The sequence below is a fragment of the Peromyscus eremicus genome, chromosome 10 (assembly GCF_949786415.1).
Source record: "Peromyscus eremicus chromosome 10, PerEre_H2_v1, whole genome shotgun sequence".
Taxonomy (NCBI): domain Eukaryota; kingdom Metazoa; phylum Chordata; class Mammalia; order Rodentia; family Cricetidae; genus Peromyscus; species Peromyscus eremicus.
Genome location: NC_081426.1, coordinates 25,131,024 through 25,146,388, shown reverse-complemented (window position 1 = coordinate 25,146,388; position 15,365 = coordinate 25,131,024). Strand labels below are relative to the sequence as shown.

Sequence of the window (15,365 nt, the reverse complement as noted above, 5' to 3'; positions counted from 1 at the left end):
TAGGAGTCTATAATGTTAGTATAAATACCATTAAGGCTGTATAAGAAAGGAGGGTCTGAGCTTAATTTTCCTTAATTCAGGAGATCGTTTGGCCTTGGATGATTGATAGGTATTTCAGATAAAATACACTGTTTTGAGTTCTTGGAAGCATACATAGCATGCAAGAAAATCATTGCAGGAATTGGCTAATATATATACACACAAAAGCTAAAATATCACCAAGACTTCTTAAGCCATGGCTTGACCTTTCCAAGTAGTAGCTTTTGTGATAGTAGCTGAATTCCATTACGTTTTCCTGTGGTTTGCAGCAAACCATCTACGTCTTCCCTCTCCCAGGTAAGAGGCATAGATTCCTCATTTGCTGTTGGTTACTTGTTGTGACAGATACTTGACAAGGAGCAGCTTAAGGGGAAAGGGCCTACTACTCTGTTTGATGTACAGTCCATGACATGATATGTCATGATGTGGCTGCTCGGACTGTGTCTGCAGTTGGGAAGCAGAGATGGATTCAGGTGCTCCTCAGGCTTTCCTTCTCCCCCCTTGCCTCTTTTATTCAGTCTAGGTCTCTAGCCACTATGCTGGGTGAGTCTTCTCAGCAGAAGACTTTGGAAAACGCCTCACAGACACGGCCAGAGGTGTGTTTCCTAGGTTATCCCAAACCCAGTCAAGTGGACAATGGAGATAAGATATTACACCCTTTACTTCTGGTTTCACTTCGTGTAGGTTTAGTTATCTGCTGGCAACGCTTGTCAGAAAATATGAAATGGAAAATTCCAGAAATAGACCACATCCACAAACACTTTATTACAGAATAATTGTTTTAGTTCATCATTATTAATTTCTTACTATACTTAGCTTATAAATTAAATTTTATCATAATTATAAGTACATGTATATGAAAAAGATGCCTTACTTATAGATTAAACTTTATTATAAGTATGTGAATATAGGAAAGAAAATAGTATATGCCATGTAAAACACTTTTGGGAAGGATGATGACTCAGCCATAAAAGAATTTACCAAGACATGAACAGAGAACTTGCTGAAATACACGGCAAGAAAGCCCAGAGAGGGAAGTCACACCCCTGAAAAGGGATGGGAACCCTTTTATAATAGTTAAGAGGATATTACTTTGTTTTACCATCATAGACTCTTGTTCAGGTTCATATTTGAGGGAATAGATGGACCTCTCACTATCTTGCTTAATAGTAAATTTTATGAAGTAAGTTGTTTTTCTTGAATCTGCCATTTGTGTAAGGTTCCATGAGTCATTAAGGGTTAGTTTTAGATCGTTTTAGATGTCTGTGTAAGATGTGGATCTGGGTTGGTGAGAGGGCTCAGTGGGTAAGAGCACTCAGTGGGTAAGAGCACTCAGTGGGTAAGAGCACTCAGTGGGTAAGAGCACTCACTGCCCTTGCAGAGGGCCCAGGGTCAGTTCCCAGCACCCACAGTTTAGCTCACAACCATCTGTAACGCCAGTTCCAGCGAATCGGATGCTTTCCTTCTGGTCTCCATGGGTGCAGCATGCATGTGGTGCAGTTACATGCTGGCAAAACACTCATACATATTTAAAAAATGATTGGCGTGGTATCGCACACCGTTAATCCCAGCATTGGGGTGTCTGAGGCAGGAAGATCTCTGAGTTTGAGGCCAGCCTGGTCTACAGAGTGAGTTCCAGGACAGCCAGGGCTACACAGAGAAACCCTATCTCAAAAAACAAAACAAAGATAAAGATCAGGACAGATTGTTGAGTAGGAATTGTGCTTTTATTTTTGGCCTCTTTTCTTTACATTCCCAAGATAGCCAAGCAAGGTCAAGTCATTGACAAGAGATGAAGATCCCCCCTCTTCTGAGCTCCATAAAGCTAAGTGGGGGTATCACAGGGCCCTGGTTGGAGCTACTGGTTCAGTCACTGCAGGATTGTAGGATGGTAACACATAGAAGGCTCTGGAGCCCCCTCCCCCCCTTTTTTTTTGAAAGGGGAAGGCTATCTCAAGAGGTAGAAGTCCAGATTGTGGTATCATTTGGAAATTAAGAGGTCTTCAGAGGTGAGAGACACCTATGGTGGTGGTTGATATCCCTGAAGACTACAGTCTGGAGCTTGATGGCCTGTACTCTGTAAAATAGTAATTGTACCAGAAGGTTAAGTAAGCGAGGGTCAAAAAAGAAAGGTGAGGTTAGGCTAGTGAGCAGGGCCAACCCCCATGCCTCTCAGTTAAGAGCCATCCTTTGGAGACTCTTTTTTTTTTTTTAAAGTTTATTTATTTATTATGTATACAGTGTTTTGTCCGCATGTATGCCTGCAGGCCAAAAGAGGGCACCAGATCTCATTATAGATGGTTGTGAGCCACCATGTGGTTGCTGGGAATTGAACTCAGGACCATCTGGAAGAGTAACCAGCAGCCAGTGCTCTTAACCTCTGAGCCATCTCTCCAGCCCCCCTTTGGAGACTCTTAAATTTGATGTCTATAGTATCCTTTAACCTACAGCATGTACTATGCTGATTGATAGGTGTAGCTGCAGTATTCTCCCAGAGTCAGGTCAGTACCCCTTTGGGCCCCCATACGTAGGTCAAAGACATGACAGTTACGGAGCATTACTGAAGCACCCCGGTCCTCAAAAACTGATGAGATGTAGCTTAAGCTTAAGCAGTGAGTCTAAGTCTACATCTCCTGGTATCTACTCCTGCTGTAATGCCCCGTCCTGGTAGGAGGGGTTCCAGATGGACAGTCTCCTAGGTCAGGAGACACAAGGAGGCTGAATAACTGTTAGGGGCAATGAAGGCAGGGACAGGTCCGTTAAGCCTGAAGATAGACTTTAGTTCCACATAGAAGAATTATCTTGGGGAGTTTAAGAGCAAGGTGGTGTTGGACAGAAAGTAAATGGTTGGATGTTCCAGAAAAGGAGACGGCTGAGGGATGGAAGAAATAGAAGGAGCCTGACTGTTTAAGGGGCAGTTGAAGCTGAGGTGTTGGGGGCTGAAGCTGTTTTCCTAGTACAGGTAGATCTGTCACGGGTCTGTTAGGATCTAGTGTTGGTGATCGGAGAGAGGAGAATTTGGAGGACTCTTGAGAGGAGGTTTGGTTTTGTCACAGAGGTATGTTAGGACAAGCAGTTGGTCAGGCTTGACTGAGTTGTGAGCTTTTCTAGAGTTTTTATCAGGCAGACCAAAGAGTACACACCTCTGAGACCTGAACATTGTCTTGGAATTGGGGGTGTGACAGGTACACTTTTTATGTCTCTAATAGAAGGGTAAAGTTGTGTGATTAAAGAATGCCTATGTGCGGGCAGTGGTGGCACATGCCTTTAATCCCAGCAGAGGCAGGGAGGAGTCGGAGGCAGGCAGATCTCTAAGTTCAAGGATAGCCAGGGCTACACAGAGAAACCCTGTCTCAAAAAACAAAACAAAACAAAAACAAAAGAATGTCCGCGGGGTGGGACCCCTTGTGGCTTCAGTTCAAATGAGCCTGGTTTAATAGGCCAGCATTTAACAAGACTATACACTAAATTGGTGAGTGAGGAGATGCAAAGAAATAGATTTATGTGTACATTTGGCTGTGAGAGTGTTGAAGAGGTGTGCTAAGCCCACAGAGTTCTATTGGAAATGTGTATGGAGGGAAATTATTAATTGGGTCCATTTAAATAGTGGCTGAGTAGGAAGTGCACTCCAGGTAGGAGTTAAGGGTAAGCAGAGGCAGAGGTCGTCCATCAGGGCCTGGTTGTGTCACTTGAGGTTATGGGCCTTTTGGGGAAGATGAGAAAGCAGGAGGAGCTGAGACCAGGAGTAGCAGAATAACCCAAGTCAGAAGGTTAAAATGACCCTGTTAGTGATTTCAGGGAGACAGGTAAAGAGTGTGACAGTGGCCATCAGGAAGATGAGGCCAAATCCTAGGCCAAGTATAGGGGCCCCGTGCTGTTGGAGTGAGGGATGTGAGATCTCTGTTTAATTATTATTTAAATTTTATTTAAAATTTATGTGTATGGGTGTTTTGCCGGCATGTATGTCTGTGCATCATGTGCATGCTTGGTGCCCTGAGTGTCCAGAAGAGGGCACCAGATCCCCTGAGACAGGAGTTATAAATAGTTACAAGCCACCATGTTGGTGCTGGGACTCGAACCCAGGTCCTCTGGAAGAGCAGCCAGTGCTCTAACTGCTGAGCCATCTCCAACTTGAGTGGTGAATATTTTTTTTTTTGTTATTGTGTTTGTTTTGAGACAGGGTCTCTAAATAGCCCTGGCTGTACTGGAACTCGCTCTATAAACAGGGTGGTCTTGAATTTACAGAGATCTGCCTTCCTCTATCTCCTGAGTACCAGGCTTAAAGGGGTGCACCACCACACCTAGCTTCACACCTGGGTGTGAGATCTTAAAAGTACAGATAGGAGGAAAAGTGGGCTGAGGAGTGTCTGAAGTGTGACCTTAGAGAGCTTCTAAGAGTTAAATTAAGGGGACTGGAGATGGCTCTGTGGTTACGAGCAATGGCTGCTCTGGTGGAGGACCCAGGTTTGGATCCCAGCACCCCCACGGCAGCTTACAAACATCTAGACTCTAGTTCCAGGGGATCTGATGCCTCTGCTGACCCCTGTGCGCTCCTGTAAGCATATGGACACACATGCACATAAAATTATATATATATATAAAATATAAAAAAATAAAAAGACTTAGGTTAACCATTTCAGCCTTTTCAGGTGATAGAGGGCTGCCACACAGCATGGAGATCATACCTAATTTTGAGACTTTCATTTACTCCTTAATATTGAAAATGGAAGCTGAACATTATCATACTCTAGGCGGAGGTGGGGGGGTGGGGCAAAGCAAGGATGTGTTCAAGAGGAGGATGGTGGCCTGTGAGGCTCTCCCTTGCTCTGCTTTATAGGAGTTTGCTTCTTCCATTGGGCGAAGGTCCCTGTCTACTAGAACTCTTATATCTGTGACCATCATGCTAGGGGGAAGGTGGGTGAGGTTTATTTGGATTTCCTGAGAATGTGGGAGAGTGGGGTTGGGGATTAAGATTGGAGTGAAAGGCTGTTGATCGGCTTGGTTGTTATCCTAAGAACTGTCAGAGTGGGCCTGGCAATGAATAATGGCCACCTCAGTTAGAAGCCTGGTGGCTTCAGGTAGGGCCAAGATCTCCAGACATGTCTGATCAGGGCGTCATGGCAGTGCAGAGACCCTGTTCTTTCCAGATGGCTGCACAGACATGCATTACATGAAAAAAATCACAGTTCTGCCCTTGGTGAAGACAAGTAGTTCTGTCTTTGAGCTTATTACCCAGAAAAGGCCCAGATTCTATGACCTCTGTGAAGTTATGTCCTGCCACTGGAAAACTGCCAACATCTATGAGCCAGGTAGTCTAGGGTGGGAGTGTTGTAAAGGGGTTTAAGGTAAATCTGGAGGGAAGTTTTGTAGTAAGTTCTGGAGTGTGTGCAAGAGTATGAGATTTGTTGACTCTCCTGAGATCCAGAAGGCGGCTCTTGAATTGACATTGTCAAGGACCTGGTGGAGCATATAAGCTGTCATACTCTGTTCCAGGGTTAATTTGGAGGCCTTTCCAGCCAGAAGGACAACAGCTGTCCCATGCCTCTGGGTCTAATGACTTCGAAGAGTAAACGGCTGGACTCTCAGAGGGCCCCAGGATTTGAGTTCAGAATTCCTGGGAATTCTGTTCTCTCTTATTCATGTATATACAGAGAAGAGGGCTCGGTGAGGCAAGAAAGTTAATAGGAAGAAGGAGCTTGTAAAATTGTATCATAGAACCCAGAAAGGCAAAAGGAAAAATCTTGGCTGCTCATGGGAGTGATTGCCTGCCTTAGGGGGGCCAGGGTCTTTGTCAGCATCACAAGGTCCCATCTAGTGGGCTTCAGGCAAGGTGAGTTGGGGGGTTGATCCTCTTAGTGATAGACTTTGTTGTGTGGCTGGAGAACCCCTGGGTGGGGAGAGAAGGGAGAGATGCTGGAGCACAGCTTCTCTCCTGGCCTCCTAAGCTCTACAAGGATACAGATGCAGACTGGGCAGCTGGGATCTTTCTAGAAGGCACTGTGTCTGCCCAGATGATGGCATTTCACACTCTGTAGCTGCCATGGGACTCCATGGCCCTGTTTTTAGAAATGTAGGTCATCAGGCCAAGGGAACAGCATACCTGAGCAGGGGAATCGCTAGGGCTCCTGTGCCTCCACGTGGCCCTCTCAATCCCTCTGTCCTGCAGCTTCTATTCCAAGGACAGTGAAGGCAGCTGGTTCCGCTCCCTCTTTGTTCACAAGGTGGATCCTCGGAAGGATGCCCACTCCACGCTGCTGTCTAAGAAGGAGACTAGTAATCTCTACAAGATCCAATGTGAGTAGCTGCTAAACTGGCTAGCTGCACCTCAGGCTTTCCTTGTGGGTGGATTTGGGGTAAAGAGCTATGATACTGGAGATGATAGAATCCTCATTCTCAGCAAGGCCCCATGCTGTCCTGGGAGCCTTGGCCCTGTTTGGGGCCTGCTCACTCTGATCCCCCAACCTCCCCCCCACACCCCCATATACAAGCATGTGTGAGTATTGCATGCACTTCATTTCCTGCTCTCTGTCGTATGTTGCAGTTCACAACGTGAAGCCTGAATATCTGGATGCCTACAACAGTCTGACGTGAGTGTTCTCCATCTACTGTTCCCATCCACTGTGGGAGGTAGGGAGCAGGGCCCTCCTTCCCAAGAAACTCTTAAAACCCTCTGCCTTGAAGCTCATGTTTTAGTAAAAGGGGGACCTGTAGGACCCTGGCCTTGGTTTTGGGTAACTGTTACCTTGCTTGCTGACTTTGACCTTGATATCCTCCCTATGCTAATTCCCTGCCGGGTTCCACCCTCCTGAATGCTTAAGGAAAGATCCTTGTCTGTGTATCCTGCATAGCGGATGTTAACAGCTTAGATGCAAGATTGTAGCAAACTTCTGCTCTCCGGGGTTCTCCCATTGTGCTGTAAGCCTGTATTTAAGACATTGGGGGGCGGGGAATTTATACTGTATCAAGCTGATAATAGAAAAATAAATAATAAATAAAAATGAAAACAAACAAACAAACAAACAAACAAAAAACCCGCTCTGCCTCATTCTCCTGTCCAAATCAAAGGGTGTGGATTCTAGAGTCCCACCTATGCTTCTTAGAGAGGAGACAAGCTTAGCCCTGGGGCCCCGAGTTGGAACCTTTATCTCAGGGCCCTTGGTGGTCAGTGCAAGCCCTGCTCCTTCCTGTGCCCTTCCCACAGGGAGGCTGTGCTGCCCAAGCTGCACCTGGATGAGGACTACCCCTGCTCGCTTGTGGGCAACTGGAACACGTGGTACGGGGAGCAGGACCAGGCAGGTGAGCTTCCCTTGTCCCCGGTGCCACACAGTTATCACCCAGCCCGGGTCTCCACCAGCTCTCGTATCCGACTGCCCTCCTATCTCTCTGCAGCATCTCTCAGGGTATGAGGAAGTATGTTTCTTTCATACCTCATCGCCCCACCCAAACACCTGTTGTGGCTCCTCAGTGCCCTCTGGCAGCCCATGAGGCCTGTGAGTCCTTCCTTGCCCAGTCCACAGCCTTCCTTTGCTACCTCTGTTCACTGTGCTGCTCTGCCTATGAGTCATCGGTTCCCCAGGTAGAACTGCTCTACTCTGGTTATAGGTGGCCGACCTGAGGTGTTTGTTCTCCCTTGCCTAGTTTACTTGGTTTGGTTTACCTGTCTTTTATCTTGTTTGAGATAGGGGACTTACTGTGTAGACCAGGCTGGCCTCTAAGACGTACTTTCCCTCTAGAATATTATTAGTGGACCAGCCTTAATAATCTTCCCATGGGGCCCAGAAGAGATGCAGCAAATGGCGGGTGGAGGAATCTAGATACACCAAGCTCTTTGTCCGTTTACTTTATTCCTCTATGACAAAATTCTGTCTATACAGCTTCAATTCCATCCTGAGTCTCAGTTCCTCTTTGTACCTACTTTTTCTGTCCCCTCATAGCCCCTCATAGCATAGTAATAACTAAGCCCTTATGCTTTTGGCCTCATCTTCATCCTCTGTTCCTTCATCCTCCATCTGTCCTTCCTGGCTCCTTACTCCTGGCCCTAATAAACTCTATAAGAAACTGCCTTACCCTCTACAGAAGCTCTGTTGTCTTCTCTCTGGCCAGGCCGCTCTGTCTACCATCTACAGAGAGACTGCCTTGTTCTTTCTCTCCCTGCCTCGCAATTCTGTCCACCAGGAATTCAGTTCTCACTCTTTACTCCACCTGGATATGCAAAAACCTCCTTTGTCCTCAGTCAATTGCTCTGGAAAGCCACTAGGCTGAAGGCACGGGATAGTCTGAGCTTTATCTGCACAAGAAACAAAGCTATGCATCTAGGAGCCAGGTTGCCTCCAAAAGGAGTTTTACCTTAGTTCAGAGGCTTCAGGCACCTAGCAGGTGGTCTGGTAGCTAGTCTGTTCCTTGCTTGTCCTTCAATGCTTTGTTTGGAGCTGGCCCTATCTTTGGATGTAGCTGAAAGGGGATATTTGCAAAATAGCCAATTCAAAGCCAATTCAAAGGGTAAAAAGGGAGCAGGGAGGCAGAAGGCCCTGCCTACATGACCTTATCCAAGTACTGTCTGGAGTAGGATGCTCACACACACATGTTCTATGGGAATTATGAGCACAAGAAATTCATAACGAGGAGCAGCTGAATATTAAAACTGAATAACACCAAATATTCCATGATAAATGGCTTCCCACTAGAAAAATGCCTTGAAATTTCTAGGTATAGCTTTAATACACAGAGCTGAATTTCTATAATATATTCTTGTGGCCCTCAAGATCTCCCTGCTTCAGCCTCCTGAGTGCTGAATGTTTTGATTGTCTTTTTTTTTTTTTTTCCTTCTTCAAGACAGGGTCCTGGTGTCCTGGAACTCACTATGTAGACCAGGCTGGCCTTGAACTCACAGAGATCCACCTGCCTCTGCCTCTCAAGTGTTGGAATTAAAGGCGTGCGCCACCACTCTTGGCTTGTTTGCTTGTCTTTTTTTTTTTTTTTAAGATTTATTTATTTATTATGTATATATGTATTTTGCCTGCAGGCACGCCTGCAGGCCAGAAGAGGGCACCAGATCTCATTACAGATGGTTGTGAGCCACCATGTGGTTGCTGGGGATTGAACTCAGGACCTTTGGAAGACCAGTCAGTGCTCTTAACCACTGAACCATCTCACCAGCCCCTGTTTGCTTGTCTTTTAAAGTTATTTTCAAATAATTTACTTTGTGTGTGTGTGTCTGTCTGTGCGTACAGGTGTGTATGTGCTGTGGTGTATCTGTGGAGGTTAGTGGACAGTGTTTCTTGTCTTCACCGTGTTGAGGTGGGGTCCCTTTGTTTCTGGTGCTGCACTGTGCACTCCAGGCTAGATTATAGATGTGGGCTTCCGTTCCTGGCTTTTTCACTTGGGTTCCAGGGATCAAGCTCCAGTTGTCTGGCTTGTGTAGCAAGAGCTTTTACTTGCCAAGCCATCTTACCAGCTCTTGCCTGTCTTACTGTTTTATATTTTGGTGTAGACATGGCATCCTTGTGAAAAATGATTCTTTGCATTTTTGCTGGGTCAAGCACTGTCCTTGGTGGGTCAGGCACTGTCCCTGGCTCTCACCTCCACTACTTGCCTCTTCATTCCTTGACGATGCCTCCCTGTAGCTGCCAACATACTTGTCTACCGTCTCCTATAGGTAGTGAGTTTTGGGGGTCAGAGCTATATCTCTTTGCAATATTTAATACTCAATATAAACATTTCCTCTCTTTAAAAAATTCATGCTGGGAAGTGGGGTGGTGCTAGAGAGATGGGTCAGTGGTTAAGAAAGAGCACTGGCTGTTCTTCCAGAGGTCTCACAGGTTCCATTCCCAGCGTACACCTGGTGGCTGGCAACTATCTGTAACTTCGGTTCCAGGGGAATCCCACCCTTTTGCTGGCTTCCACAGGCACTGCATACACATGGTGCACAGACATAAGCCACATGTAAGCCAAACACCTACACCCATAAAATTAAAAACTAAATAGTTCCTCAAAAAATTATTTTCAAAAAGTTTATGCTGGGGCCTGGAGAGGTAGCTCAGCAGTTAAGAGTACTTTCCGCACTTGCAGAGGACCTGAATTCAATTTCTGGCATCCAACCATCACACAAGCATCCACAATTCCAGCTCCAGAGAGTCCATATCTTCTTCTGACCCCCATGGGCACCAGGCACACACATGGTGCACATACATGCATTTGGGCAAAGCACTCATACTTAATCCTGAAAAAAAAAATGTTTTAAAAGCTCATGCTGGCTGACTCCTGTAATCCTAGAATTCAGGAGACTGAAGCAGAAGGATTACTGTGAATTCGAGGACACGCTGGTCTATAGAGTGAGCACCAGACCAGCCAGGTCTACAGAATGAGACCGTGTCTTGAAAAATTAAAACCAAACTTAACCAAAACAACCAGAAAATTCAGTTCCAGGCTGGAGAGATGGCTCAGTGGTTAAGAACACGGACTGCTCTTCCAGAGGTCCTGAGTTCAATTCCCAGCAACCACATGGTGACTCATAACCACTTGTAATGAGATCTGGTGCCCTCTTCTGGCCTGCAGGGACACATACAGGCATACTGTATACATAATAAATAAATAAATGGTTTAAAAAAAAAAATTCAGTTCCTCAGTCATCTTTGACACACCTCGAGTGTCCACTGATACATCTGCCTGGCTCGCGGCTGCCATTGGTAGACGGCTGTGAACACTTCCAGTGTGGCAGAGTATCATTTTGCATGGTGCAGGTGTAGACTATGGCACAGCCATTACAGACAACCTTCTCGGCTTCCCTTGCGTAAACTCCCAACAGTGGGAGCTCATCACCCCATAAGCCAACGTGTCTCAAACCTGATGCGTGTGTTTAATAAAAGAAAACAATCTGTAAGCCTAGCATGGTGGTACACATTTGTAATGCCAGTACTTGAGTTCAGGGCCAGCTTGGTCTACATATCAAATTCAGGCCAGTGAGGCCTTCATAGAGACCCCGACTCAAGAAATAGAATTAGGAAACCTGTACAAAGAGAAAGACAGATATCTGTAATTACCTGGTCTGTGTTGGTGACGGACAATAACTGATAATCAAGAGACAAGCCATCTGCTGTCTGTCCGCTTAGCACTATGGTTTCCTTAGTCTTTGATCAACTTGACTGGCAGTAGCAGAACTCCTTGGATTCTACTAAGAGTTTACTGATTGAGGGGCTGGAGAGGTGATTCAGAGGTTAAGACCACGGTCTGCTCTTCCAGAGGACCTGGGTTCAGTTCCCAGCACCCATATGGCAGCTCACAACTGTCTGTAACTCCAGTTCCAGGGGACCTGACACCCACATGCAGGCAAAACACCAATGTACATAAAACAAACAAACAAACAAATAAATAAATAAGCAGCAGGTAGGTCAACATTTTAAAAAAAGAGAAAAAAGAGTTTACTGATTGAAGCCAGGCATGGTGGTGCACTGCCTTTAATCCCAGCACTCAGGAGACAGAGGCAGGCGGATCTCTATGAGTTTGAGGACAGCCTGGTCTACAGAGGAAAGCTAGGGTGTTACACAAAGAAACCCTGTCTCAAAAAAGAAAAAAAAAAAAATACTGGTTGAGCCAGGCTTAGTGGTACATGCCTGTAATTCCAGTTCCTGGGAGGCTGAGGCAGGGGGATCGAGAGTTTGAGGCCAGTCTGGGCTGTTTAGCAATACCTTATCTAAAATAAAACCAAACATGCTTGCAAACTGTGAAATGACTTTTGACTTTATAAAGCATATCCTACATAATGCACATCTTGAGATTTATCGCCTCTATGTGGAGACATCTGAGGAGCAGGGCATTAGAGTCAGGCTCCAGGAGCAGGGCACAGGGATGTACATGTGAATAAACTTGTCAAAACCACTGATCTGTCTTCTCTAGGGGCCACTGATGACTAGAGACTTCTTTCTTGGCCTCTTCACGCCTCCCATTAAGTTGACCCCTTTCCCATAGGTCAGGATTCTTGGTTTGCCATGACAGGACAGACTGCCATCCATACAAAAGTTATGGTACTTCCCTCTGGAACAGGCCCTTCGAACTACAGGGTCAGACCGTTTGCAAATGGGAAAATCTAGGTGCCAAGAAAGTCTGATGGGGGATAGGGTGCCGTGGGAAGTAACAGAACCTGTGCCTTCAAGTCACAGGTCAGTCGGTTACCCTCAGCTCCAGCATGGCCCGCTCACCTCCTGGGGGCCTGCCTCCCCGCACAGCTGTGGTCCCACCATTAGTGCTCTGTTGTTTGACTTCTTCCTCTGCTCCTGTCTGCCCCGCATCCCTCTCTCTCTCTCTTGCCCTCCCTCTTTTCCTCTGGCTTCTTCGCTGTTGATTGACCTAGGCCTCGCATCTGCTACGTACATGTTCTCTCACGTTAGCTCATGCTTTGCTTACTGGGACTCAGGTTAGCTACCTAGGGCTGCCATAAACTACTACAGACTCCAAAACGGAAGTGCATCCTTCAACTTCGGAAGCCAGAGGCAGAAATCAAGGTACTAGCTCGGTCTGGGCTTCCTCTGAGGCTCAGGGAGGGTCCTTCCTGCCTCTTGCAACTTCTGGCTGTTAGGAACCCCTGGCATTCTTTGGCATGTGGGCACATCAGTCTGATGTGCCTGTTTCCAAACAAGGTCATATAGTATGGTTCTGGCAGGGCATGGATTTTGGAGGGGCTACTATTGAAGCCAGCAGAGAATATGGTTGGGGGAAAATCTAATGTTACGAAGAGTTCTCAGTGAGAATGAGGCTGGCCTCTCATTGGAGGACCAAGGGGTCTCTATAGTCAGTCTTGAGTATCCACCAGGAGGTCATGTGTACATTGGCATCCCTGTATGTATCCTCCTGCCCCTAACCACATGCTGGAGTACCCCAGTATCCCAACCCTTAGTTTGTTTTTCCTTCTTTCCTCCCTCTTTTTTTTTTTTTTTTTTTTTTTTTTTTTGAGACAGGATCTTCCACAGCTCAGGCTGGCCTTGAACCTTCTGATCCTCCTGTCTCCACACAAATGTGTGTTACCAGCCCAGTTTTATGTAATGTTGGGGATCTGAACCCAGGGCTTTGTGCAGGCTACCAGCTGAGCTACATTCCCAGTCTGCTTCCTTCCTTCATAAGGTAGGGTCTCCCTCTGTTGCCCTGACATTAGCTCAAGGCATCATCCTGAATCAGCTTCCCAAGCGGCTGGAACTACATGTCCCTGTCTCCATACATAGCTGCAGGTTTTACTTATTTATTTATTTTTCTTATGGTCACCGCCTTGGATACTCTTGTAATCGTTGTTTGGTTGGTTGGTTTTTGCAGTGCTAGAGATGGACCTTGGGGTCTCCTGCTGTTAGACAAATGCTCTCTCTACCAGTGAGCTACAGCATCGGCCCTCTTGGAGTGTTCCCTTAATCCCTGTGTCTGCTGGAGTCCCTAGGGTGGAAGACACTCAGATCATCTTTTGTTTGGTTTTGTTTGTGATGCTACAGATGAAACCCAGGTCCTTCTGCATGCCAAGCATGTGTTTCATCAGTAGCTACTCCCATCCTCATCTGATCCTCTTGTTGCTGCGATTTTAGGAATACTGGAGTTTTGTGGATGAGGACATTGAGTCCTTGGGCGGTCAAAGGCTACCAAGCAGAGCAGAGCTAGTGGTCTCCTGGGCTTGTACTGGGCTTGCATCTAACGTCATCCCTCTACCTCGTGCTACTCCTTACCAAGACAAGGGGACTAGGAGACCCCCCCACTCTACTGCCACATACACAGTCCAGCCTTGGTGGTGGTTGGTCAGGCAGACTCCCGGTAGCTCCTTGACCTGTATCCCTATCCCCAACAGTGCACCTATGGCGGTTCTCAGGTGGCTATCCAGCCCTCATGGACTGCATGAACAAGCTAAAAAACAACAAGGTATCCCAGCATCCTGTGTGCATGTTGCTTCCAGCCCAGCCCTGTGTGGAGGGGAGTGTGGGAGATTCCTCTGCCACCCACAGAGCACACTGACAGGGTAGCATAAAGCTCCTGGCACTGTGCCTACAATGCTCTGCCTTCAGGAGTACCTGGAGTTCCGGAAGGAACGGAGCAAGATGCTGCTGTCCAGGAGAAACCAGTTGCTTCTGGAGTTCAGCTTCTGGAACGAGCCACAGCCCAGAGCTGGCCCCCACATCTATGAGCTGAGGACGTACAAGCTCAAGGTACCTGGCTCCCAGCAGAGCCCTCTTGCCTTCAGTCTTCCCGCTGTTGTGTTGCTTTGCTAGAGCTCCGGTTAGGAGTGTCTGATGCTCCTCCCTCCTTGTATGCTCAGAGCAGAGGGGTGTGCATTCCTGCGCACCGCTGCACACCAGGTGTGAGTCAGGGCCCCCCAGGCCCCTGGCTCTGGGGGGAAGGCTAGTTTCCCATCCCTTATGATGTCTAGTTATCCCTGCCCTTGTGATGTTGGACGTCCAAGGTGGTGTTCACTTCCTCCTCCCTCTGGATCTCTTCCAGCCAGGAACCATGATTGAGTGGGGAAACAACTGGTAAGTGGTGGCACTCGGTTGGGTCCCTGCTGTCCTGCCCCATCAGGTTCCCAGTGGGCTTCCTCAGGGCGTGTTACAGGGAACCCAGCATGCTCTGCTCCTCACAGATCTCAGACAAGGATCCATCTGAACAGTGCCAGTTCTGTAGAGGAAAGTGCTGCCAACCAGCCAGCAGCTAACTATACCTCCAGAATCTGTTCCCCCGGCCCCACATCGACCCTACCCATAAAATGCGGCCAGAGAATCAGCCTGGGACACCCTGGGGGACCATTGCCTGGGCCTCTGTCTCATGTTCTCTGCTATCTCCAGGGCTCGAGCCATCAAGTACCGTCAAGAGAACCAGGAGGCAGTGGGAGGCTTCTTTTCACAAATAGGAGAGCTCTACGTGGTACACCACCTATGGGGTAGGTTGGAGACACTCCCGGAGGCCCTGTTTGTCCCGTCACCTCACAAAAAGAGGATGCATCTGTGTTCCTATTGCTCTCACATCCTAGCAGAGGGAGATGCACCCTCAGACACACTAGCAAAAAGGACTCAATTTCACATGACAGATGCTGTGTGGGAGACCAGGCAGGGGAGGACAGCAGAAAGAAGCAAGGGACCTTAGTGGCTTGGATAGACAAGGTCCCTCTGAAGGGTAAAATACCAGTCCTGAGCTGAAGGATGAGGAAGCCAGCTAGGGACTGCTGGAGGCAGTGGCGAGCAGACAGAACAGCATGTGAGGAGGCCTTCGATGAGTGGAAAGGAGGCGGGCATGGAGGGAACGGGAAGAGTGTGGTAGACAGGATGGATGGATGGATGGATGGAGGAGGCCAGCCATCAGATCAGGCT

At 47.4% G+C, this 15,365-nt stretch overlaps 1 protein-coding gene across 1 annotated transcript in view; it reads left to right on the top strand.

Annotated features, from left to right (window-relative positions):
* The window catches only part of Nipsnap1 (nipsnap homolog 1), a 28,582-nt gene that overhangs the window by 9,566 nt on the left and 3,651 nt on the right, over positions 1–15,365 (top strand). The window contains exons 2-8 of the mRNA XM_059275551.1: positions 6,206–6,333; positions 6,581–6,626; positions 7,241–7,335; positions 13,856–13,926; positions 14,070–14,210; positions 14,503–14,534; positions 14,844–14,938. Of these exons, the coding sequence (XP_059131534.1) occupies positions 6,206–6,333; positions 6,581–6,626; positions 7,241–7,335; positions 13,856–13,926; positions 14,070–14,210; positions 14,503–14,534; positions 14,844–14,938 (608 nt within the window). The remainder of the gene's footprint in view (positions 1–6,205; positions 6,334–6,580; positions 6,627–7,240; positions 7,336–13,855; positions 13,927–14,069; positions 14,211–14,502; positions 14,535–14,843; positions 14,939–15,365) is intronic.